This window comes from Stigmatopora nigra, chromosome 17 (assembly GCF_051989575.1).
Source record: "Stigmatopora nigra isolate UIUO_SnigA chromosome 17, RoL_Snig_1.1, whole genome shotgun sequence".
Classification (NCBI taxonomy): domain Eukaryota; kingdom Metazoa; phylum Chordata; class Actinopteri; order Syngnathiformes; family Syngnathidae; genus Stigmatopora; species Stigmatopora nigra.
In genome coordinates, this window is record NC_135524.1 from 481,765 (window position 1) to 490,878 (window position 9,114).

General features: G+C 53.3%; 4 protein-coding genes across 5 annotated transcripts in view; 2 read left to right on the forward strand and 2 right to left on the reverse strand.

Moving 5' to 3' along the window:
* The window catches only part of lmbrd2b (LMBR1 domain containing 2b), a 46,437-nt gene that overhangs the window by 28,723 nt on the left and 8,600 nt on the right, over positions 1-9,114 (forward strand). The window lies entirely within an intron of this gene.
* Positions 469-4,099, reverse strand: dusp11 (dual specificity phosphatase 11 (RNA/RNP complex 1-interacting)). The gene is made up of 13 exons (XM_077737335.1): positions 3,167-4,099; positions 2,804-3,072; positions 2,444-2,519; positions 2,120-2,375; positions 1,980-2,040; positions 1,806-1,852; positions 1,673-1,739; positions 1,457-1,597; positions 1,287-1,391; positions 1,055-1,216; positions 888-989; positions 776-832; positions 469-690 (listed from the first exon to the last, which is right to left on the reverse strand). The coding sequence occupies exons 2-13, from the start codon at positions 2,833-2,835 to the stop codon at positions 540-542; spliced, it is 1,257 nt and encodes a 418-aa protein (XP_077593461.1). The 5' UTR covers positions 2,836-3,072; positions 3,167-4,099; the 3' UTR covers positions 469-539.
* On the forward strand, positions 2,998-6,350 carry LOC144210591 (protein phosphatase 3 catalytic subunit alpha-like). 2 transcript variants are annotated; one of them, XM_077737328.1, is made up of 14 exons: positions 3,001-3,485; positions 3,962-4,162; positions 4,229-4,353; positions 4,423-4,534; positions 4,602-4,747; positions 4,821-4,960; positions 5,029-5,106; positions 5,173-5,267; positions 5,421-5,546; positions 5,610-5,687; positions 5,750-5,834; positions 5,901-5,998; positions 6,065-6,091; positions 6,165-6,350. In XM_077737328.1, exons 1-14 carry the CDS (start codon positions 3,437-3,439, stop codon positions 6,302-6,304), a joined length of 1,500 nt encoding a protein of 499 aa, XP_077593454.1. In that variant the 5' UTR covers positions 3,001-3,436; the 3' UTR covers positions 6,305-6,350. The 2 variants fall into 2 exon arrangements, with proteins under 2 accessions (XP_077593453.1, XP_077593454.1); XM_077737327.1 differs by having other exon boundaries at positions 2,998-3,485; positions 4,229-4,534.
* hsdl2 (hydroxysteroid dehydrogenase like 2) lies at positions 6,353-8,850 on the reverse strand. The gene is made up of 9 exons (XM_077737337.1): positions 8,683-8,850; positions 8,056-8,219; positions 7,877-7,975; positions 7,578-7,692; positions 7,412-7,515; positions 7,254-7,352; positions 6,783-7,196; positions 6,590-6,718; positions 6,353-6,492 (listed from the first exon to the last, which is right to left on the reverse strand). The coding sequence occupies exons 1-9, from the start codon at positions 8,697-8,699 to the stop codon at positions 6,383-6,385; spliced, it is 1,251 nt and encodes a 416-aa protein (XP_077593463.1). The 5' UTR covers positions 8,700-8,850; the 3' UTR covers positions 6,353-6,382.

A 9,114-nucleotide genomic window follows, 5' to 3' on the forward strand; every position in this document is an offset into this window, starting at 1 on the left:
TTTATATACTTTGTTTAATGTTGCAATTGTATTTCAGTCCAATTTTAATCGTAGTACCCGTGAGGCTTTTAATACTGCAGTTCTTTATGTTTGTATTATAAAATGTATACACTTGACTCATGAAAGTGATTCTTTTTGTTACTAAAGCGTATTTTAATTTTGATTAAACAAAAAAGGGTAAAAGGCCAATAATTGAAAAAAAATGAATATTAAGACAATATTTGTGATGAACAGGTTGAAAAGGGGATTTTGACCATTTTTAGATCAACAATATGTCTAATCATAGACTATAGACATAGTTATCTATCGATTTGGCCATCATTTTTTGTCAAAATGGGGAGACATGACGGCTCTTGTGGGAGGGAGGGATGGCAGCGAATGACCAAATGTTCGCTGCCATCCCCCCAATTCCAGTGAAATGGTCGTATACGAGTGGGAGGGAGGGAGGGAGGGAGGCTGCAGCCTGGCTAGAGAAAGAACACATTTATTTGTACAATTGGCACTGAAAGAGTAAATAAGACCTTTTAAAATGGAGCCTTTCACCAACAACTTTTAGATTCCGTAAGGACCCCGTCGTCTCCCCAGCGCGTGTGGGAACGTGTGGGTGCCTGGCGATGCTCCAGTTGGGGGCGCCAAGACCGTTGGCCGTGGCTTGGACGTCGTTGCTTTGTATTGCCCTCCGGGGGAAAGCTGACAAAAACAAAAGGAAACACAATGGACACACTCCTACGACCAATCGCTATACCATTCAAAAATGAATGAAAACATTACACACCCATACGGTGAATGGCCACGTTGCGTCCACGCATCCGGATCCCGTCTTTGGGAAAAACTGCAGGACAAAAAAGTGTGAGAGCGCCTTTTGCGTCCCGAATCCAGGCGCTTACCCGTAGTTGTCTTCCTGGCGACGGTCCCGCGGCTGCCAGCCGGCGCCGCGTCGGCCTCCGGCCAGGCTGTCTGGCGTGCGCTCGTTGCCCCCGCGCGAAAACCTGAGGGTGAAAACAGAGCGTGAGAGCGGTCGTGACGGCCAGGCGTCCCGAGTTGAGGCACTTACCAGTTGGCGTCTTCTTGCCGACGGTCTTGGGGACGGCGCGTGGAGCCGCGTTGGCCTCTGACGGGGCGCCCGGCATCACGTCGGCCTGTGGCGTTGTGTTCGGCGCCGCGTCGGCCTCCGGCGAGGCTATCTGGTGTGTACTTGTCGCCTACGTGGGAAGACCTGCGGGCCAAAACAGAGCGTGAGAGCGGCCGTGACGCCGCCACGTCGTACCGAGAGTCAAGGCACTTACCAGTTGGCGTCTTTTTGCCAACGGTCCTGGGGGGGCTGGCGCCCGGCGCCGCGTCGGCCTCCGGCGAGACTGTCCGGCGTGCTTTTGTCGCTTCTGTGGGAAGTCCTGCGGGGGAAAAGAAAGCGTGAGAGCGGTGGTGACGCCCAGTCGTCACGAGTCGAGGCACTTACCAGTTAGCTTCTTCTTGGCGACGGTCTCGGGGGGGCTGGCGCCCGGCGCTGCGTGGGCCACCGGCAGAGCGCAAGGCGCCTTGTTTGGCGCCGTGTCGGTCTTCGGCGAGGTTGTCCTCCGGCGTGCACCCGTCGTCATTACTGTAACAACAGGGATGTTGACCCAACTGGTAGAAAATATGGGATTTTTTTTTTTTTTAGATTGCCGTGCGTTACCTTTTTTCGAGAAGGTTGTTGATGTAGTTTTGTCTCTCCATGTCGTGACCTCGACACCTGTTAAACACTGGAAATACGCGGCGGGTGTCACTTACAAATGCCGTGCACTTACTCTTGCGCGTGTTCCACTCACAATTGATGGCTTCGCCGGGGTCCATGTTGTCCACGTCGATCAGATACCTGACAAAGAAACGTTCGCGCAGTCAGACACGGAAGATTCCTTCAGCATGAATTGAAATGAGATTATGGTGAGTAGGGCATCCAATCCATTGAGCCTTTTGGAACATTTCAACTCTGGGCCACCCACCTGCAGACCATGTAGCCCGTCCTGTTGAGTCCGTGCGTGCAGTGGACGCCAATTAACTTGTCTGCAAGAAACACCCAAGTCTGAACTCTGTACCAATCGGTTGAGAAATCATCTAGTTGAGACTTTATTTGGACACGTACCGTTGTCTGCGTTGTCCCGCAGGAATTGCTGCACGGCCTTCTTGAAGTCCGCAATGGTTTTTTTCTTGGGGATGACGTGACCGGCGGTGACGATTTTCGTCCACTTCAACCCGGGTGGAAGGTCGCTAGGCCCGTAGTAGCGGTTGGTGTAGGTCAGGTCTATGATCAGGCCCAGCTCGTGACCTTCTCCCCACAAGGTTTCCAGCAGTTCTTGAGGTCCGAAGATCTGGCTGGGCTCCAGCAGCCGGTTGAACGACTTTGTGGAGCAAGAAGCCGTTTGTCAGTGGCTTTTTTGGGGGGCTTGCTCGGCGTTGGGGAGCTCACCTGCTTGAGAGGAACCTTGAAGGCCACGAAACGAGTCCCATGGAGTCGCTTGCCCACCGCATCGTACTTGAGCCACCTGGAAAAACATTGTGTAAATACGGCTGTCTCTTTAAGATCCCAAAACGTCCAGTTTTAGGACGCTGATGTCAAAATAAAAGCACAACCAGGTAAAAGTCAAGCAGAATAATCCAATTTTTGACACGTCATGACTAACATATATCTAGTTACATGACCCAGTTTACATTGAAAACCGTTTCAAAATAAACTGAGACTGTCCAAGTCCGACCTCAATCTAGTACCGTCAATTAAAAGGCTACTACTATAAGCCTGAGCATATCGAGCAAAATAACTGTTAATTACCTGTCTGGAATACCCCCTTTCTTGCCAGGCATTTTGGAATAGTAACCTTCGTCGTCAACGCTTTCTAAAACTCAATACAACTATGTAAAACTAACGTTAAAATCTACTCGAAGAGTTTTCCCTCATTGGGAGTTTCATTCCTCGTTTCATTCCTCCAGCGTCGCGTTTCAGTGACGTCACCTGGCCCAGTCTGGACGAGGTCGCGGTGGATTGCGTCACCGTCGAGCATATCATCATCTTGCCGGATTGTTTTCCAAGTTTCGTGACCTCTGCAAATGACAAGTCGTTTTCAATGTTATTTTTGCTGAAATAAAACAAGGGGAGGTGATTCAGTTCAGGCGGGAAATTGAGAAAGGCTCGTACCCGACAAGAGCGCGCATGCGCAAGTGCCGCGTCCCACTTCCACCTCCCTTCCTCATTTTTCTTCGCTCGTCGTGCACCTTAGCCGCCGTCGCCACCAGGAAGTCGAAGACCCCCGCCCTTTGCCGCAGTCCCCCCCGGACCTTAGCCGACCTCCAGGCCAGCTCGGCGGCGTCAAAGTGCGGCGAGTCGAGGCGCGCGGACGCACGGCTAGCTAGCCAGGGCTAGCCCGGGCGGGTGAGCGGGCGTCCTCTCGATTGCTTCGGTGACAAAATGTCTGCCAAAGAGCACAAAGTGTCCACCACGGAACGGCCCGTCAAAGGTGAGCCCAATCTTCCTTTTCTATCATTTCCGTGTTTGTTTTGGTCCACCGCTTCTGCTTTGACACGCACCGTGACGTCATTTACATCACGTGACATGCCACAGTCCCACCATAGCTAACGTGTATAAAAGTAGATGTCCTATCCTCTTTTTCTCTGCTCCCCACCGCCGATAATGTCCATCAATATGAAAAAGGGGAGAATGAGGAATTATGGATTTTTATCTGGCATGCAGCATGAAGATAATTGCTGCCAATTCTTCCTCTGGACGTCTAATAGTGATGAACTCATTTCAACAATTTGGTCGCCCCTACCAACATGGCCGCCTTGAGGCAATGTTCCAATCAAAATCAACACATTGACATTGCGATCAAGTCCCAACTGACGTATTTTACCATTGTTAGGACTTGGAAATGCAAATCAGTCTTTTTATGCCAGTTCCAAAGTCCAAGAACAGAATTTCTGTGCGCACCTGCAGGGGTGCCGTATCCCCCGGGCGTCCGACTGGGCGTGTCGGAGGCGTACGACGAAGACGGGCGTCCCCGCGTGGATGTGCTGAAGGCTCACCTGCTGAAGGAGGGGCGCCTGGAAGAGGAGGCGGCCTTGCGCATCATCAACGAGGGCGCCGCCATCTTGCGTCAGGAGAAGTGCATGCTGGACGTGGACGCTCCCGTCACAGGTACTTTCCGGCCGTCACTTTCCTCCTTTTCAGACGAATCTTGAGCGCTCAACTGGCCGTCTTTAGTGTGTGGCGACGTACACGGTCAATTTTTTGACCTGATGAAGCTGTTTGAGGTGGGGGGCTCGCCCGCCACCACCCGCTATCTCTTCTTGGGCGACTACGTGGACAGGGGCTACTTCAGCATCGAGGTAAGAGAGCCGAGCTTGGCGTCGCGGCGAGCCACGCGCGGTTGGGTGACGGCGCCGTTGTCTTGGCAGTGCGTCCTCTTCCTGTGGGCCCTGAAGATTAACCGGCCGGACGGCATCTTCCTGCTCCGGGGGAACCACGAGTGTCGCCACCTGACCGAGTACTTCACCTTCAAACACGAGTGTGAGTATGGGCTGTTGACATGTTTTTTGTCCTCGGACGGCCGTCGTGCTTAACGCCGCCCTCGCAGGCAAGATCAAGTACTCTGACGCGGTGTACGAGGCGTGCATGTCGGCGTTCGACTGCCTCCCCCTGGCGGCGCTGCTCAACCGACAGTTTTTGTGCGTCCACGGCGGCCTGAGTCCCGAGATCACTAGCCTGGACGACATCCGCAAGGTGGCGTAGCCTCTCCCGCCGTCTGGCCGTCCTTCCTCGCCGATGGCTCGACCGGTTTGTCCCGTTTGTCCAGTTGGAGCGCTTCAAGGAGCCCCCGGCTTTCGGGCCCATGTGCGACCTGCTGTGGTCGGACCCCGGCGAGGACTACGGCTCAGAGAAGACTCAGGACCACTTCAGCCACAATGGCGTGAGGGGCTGCTCCTACTTTTACAGGTAGCCTAGCTTAGCATGGGTTAGCCTCCACTGGTAGCCTAGCCTACTGTCCATTTTTTTTCTTGCAGTTACCCCGCCGTTTGTGATTTCCTGATGAACAACAACCTGTTGTCTGTTATCCGGGCGCACGAGGCTCAGGACGCCGGGTAGGCGCACGCGCGCATGTCCGCCGGCTTGACCACGCCCCTAACGTGGCGGCGGCTGCGTTTCAGGTACCGCATGTACAGAAAGAGTCAAGCCACCGGCTTTCCGTCGCTCATCACCATTTTCTCCGCTCCAAATTACTTGGACGTCTACAACAACAAAGGTAACAACAAAAAGGATGAATAGATATAAAGTGGTAAAAATACATTAGGAAACTCACCATTGTGATTTCTGGGTCACGTTCTGTTTATTTTGAGGCCCTTTTTGAGGCTGCCTCACTATTGGACAATTTGAGCAAATGGTGGTGTTTTTTTAGCGGCCGTGTTGAAGTACGAGAACAACGTGATGAACATCCGTCAATTCAACTGCTCCCCGCATCCGTACTGGCTGCCCAACTTCATGGACGTCTTCACGTGGTCGCTGCCCTTTGTGGGGGAGAAAGGTCAGAAAGGGAGATGCCCCCGCGTGCTTGGCGTCCGCTCACTGGCCCCGCCTATCTCCGCAGTCACGGAGATGCTGGTCAACGTCTTGAACATCTGCTCCGACGACGAACTGATGACGGACGCAGACGACGTGGGAGAAGGTAACGTTCTCCGAGCGGGCGTCCGCCAACGCCGCCGCCGGGCTCAACGCTCTCCGTTTCAGGCGGAATCCCCGCCGTGCGCAAGGAAGTCATCCGGAACAAGATTCGCGCCATCGGGAAGATGGCCAGAGTCTTCTCCGTCCTCAGGTGAGTGAACGGCGAGCGTCGCCTGGGTTGCCACACCTCCACGCTCCTATGCCCCTCCCCCTGCAGAGAGGAGAATGAGAGCGTGCTGCAGTTGAAGGGTTTGACGCCATCCGGGACGTTGCCGCTCGGCGCGCTATCTGGCGGACGCCGCACGCTGCGAAGCGGTGAGTGCCCACGCGTACCTTATTGCGCAATACACTTTCTGACCTTTGACCTTCTGGCCACCACAGCCACAGAGGAGGCGGAGGAAGCTCGAGGTACGTCCGTCGTGTCCAAAATAGGAAATGACGGGTGTCGAATTCCAATCCATGTGACTTCTTCTCCCGACAGGCGGCGGCGAAGACGGCGACGAGGACGCGGCGGGCGACTTCAAGCCGCCGCGCAGGATCCAAAGTTTCGAGGAGGCGCGGGGCCTGGACCGCATCAACGAGAGGATGCCGCCCAGACGGGACGGCCCCGCCCACGCCTAACCCAGCCCCTCCCCCGAGCCCACCTTAATAAAGCACGGGAAAAAGACGTGGCCTCTGCCTTTTTATTCACCAACGTCGTCACAGCTTGGACACGCGCGCCATCATCTTTTCCAGTTTGAGGGCCGCCGCCATGTCGCCTTTGATGCGCAGCTTCCCCGACATGAAGGCCAGTGTCGGTTTTAGCTTACCTAAAAATCAAAAAATCAATTAAAACATTTTGAAAACATTAACTCCACCCCCAGCCCCCCAAAAAGGAATAAATATGAAATATTTGTATCTACTCACCCGCAAACATTTTTCCAAAGTCGCTCGAGTCCATGGTCATGACCACGTCGGGCGCGTCTTGCGGCTCGCCGCTCCCCGCGTTGCCCGAGCCGCTTTTCAAGTCCAGGAACCACACGCCGGGGTGCTCGCCTGTTTTCAAAACCCAATCAGGCTCCTCCCCTTACCCGAACGGGCCCCCAACTTCCCCACTCACCCGATAAATCAAAGCGGTAGAGCGCCCCGGTGGACTTGACCAGGTCCTCGCCGAGGAGTCCCCGGATGACCCGGAAGGTGCTCTCCACGGGGTTGGCGGCGGGGGGCGTGTCGGAGGAGGCGGGCGGCTTGAAGGCGGGCGTGGCCCCGTGCTCCTCCATCTGTCGGGCCAGGGCCTCGGGGGCCTCGTCCAGGAAAAAGTCGGGCAGGAGCGGGTGACCCGGCTGGACGGCGTAGGGCTCCATGTCGCGCACGCCCTCCTCCCTCAGGACGTCCTCGTCCACCAAGAAGTTGCCGGTGAAGCTCTTGGAGCGCGTCAGGACGGCGTAGGCGGCGTCGGCCATGATGTCGGCCGTGCGGCACTGCTTGCCCACGCCCTCGCCGCCCAGCATGTCCATGGCCGCCGTCTGGATGGCTGTCGTACGACGTTAGCGGAGGACGGATGGACGAATAGACGGCGATGGCGACTCACCCGTGCGGGGCCACAGGGCGTTGACGGCGATCTGACCTCTGAACTCTTCGGCCATGCCCAGGACGCACATGGACATGCCGTATTTGGCCATGGTGTACGCTGAAAGACAAAACGGGCGTCTTTTCTGGGCAAAATCCAGCAGGGCGGCGCCGGCGTACCTGTGTGGTTCTTGAACCAGATGGGGTTAAGATTGAGGGGCGGAGACAAGTTGAGGATGTGAGGGGATGAACTCTTCAACAGGTGAGGAATAACCATTTTGGACCTGCAAAAAAATAATAATAATAATAAGGCTGGTCCCAGCCGCCCGGCGACCAGTCGACGTACGTCATGTAGGTTCCCCGCAGGTTGATTCCCAGCATGAGGTCTACTTTCTTCATGGGGGTTTCCAACGTCCCCGTCAGGTTGATGGCGCTGGCGTTGTTCACCAAGATGTCAATGCCTGAAAAAGGGAATAACAATTAATATTAATTGCGGAAAATCATTTCTTTTTATGCCATCGCTATGGAACTGGCTAGGCTAGCTCGGGCGAAAGCTAGTTTTTAGCATAAATATGAGGCTTTTTATATTTGATTAAGATAAAATATGTATGATTTGAAATATATATGTATTTAAACAAAAGTGACCTCCAAAGGCATCGACGGCTTTTCGGACGGCGTCCTCCACTTGTTTCTCATCTCGGATGTCCACCACGCACGGCAGAGCTTTCCCGCCCAAGTCTTCCACTAAAAAGAGTCAAAGAGAAAAAGTTAGTTAGATTTTAGTGCTAGCGCACAGGGGCTAGCACACGGGTTAGCTAGCTCACCTTCCTGCGCCGCGCTGTAAATGGTGCCGGGGAGTTTGGGATGCGGCTCAGCCGTCTTGGCGGCGATGACCACGTTGGCGCCGTCTCGGGCCGCTTTCAGGGCGATGGCTTTGCCGATGCCGCGACTGGCGCCCGTCACGAACAGCGTGCGCCCCGCCAATTTCCTGCGCCCACAGAAAAAAAATACATGTTAACACTTTGTAGGAAGAAAAATGACATTGACTGGCGACCAGTTCATTTTTCAGTCACCCAAACATGGATGGGCAAGTAAATCATTGGATTGGATATGCTTTGAAACATGGTTGTCATGCGTTGTGACAGGTCAATTTGTCTAGGTCAACACTGATGTTGCGACCAGTCACTTGCATGTCATTCATTCGGTCTACATAACACATGTCTATAGGTGCCTGACGTCACAGGTTTGAGATTGAGTAACTCGCCAGCTTTAGCTCGCGGCTAACAATAGCCGAAGAACAAAATGTTATAAACTCAATTGTTTTCCAGATGAATGAGTCGGCCATGACGCGACGTGCAAGTGCCCCGAAAGGATGATTGGTCGGTGGAGACGACTCCAATTGTGCATTAGTTAAGACGACTTTAAGCGAAGGAAGAAACGAATTGACTCACCCGCTATTTGGAAGCATGTTGGCTGCTAAAGTACACAAAATAAGAGGAGAGGGAATGGAAAGACAAAGAAAAGTGCGACAAAAGCAAGGACACTTTAGGTTGAGTCGAGGGGCACCTTTCACCCACTTAAGGCAAGCGGAAGTTCCGAGTGCACACCACCTTGTCGTCTTCCGGCCCACAATCAAAGATTGAATATAGTCAAGTGTCGCACTCGGTGTGAAAACAAAAAACAAAACAAAAAAAGGACATTTTAGCAATGTCTATCAAGCAACTTGTTTGAGATTAAACAAAAATAATCAAGTAACTTAACAGTTATCTAAAAAGAGTATTGAGCTATTCTATTTTAGAGAGTGCTAAATGGTGATTATTTCTATACATTATCTAGTACATGTTAGCAAGCACAGAGCGCTCCATAATTAGCAGCTACACATT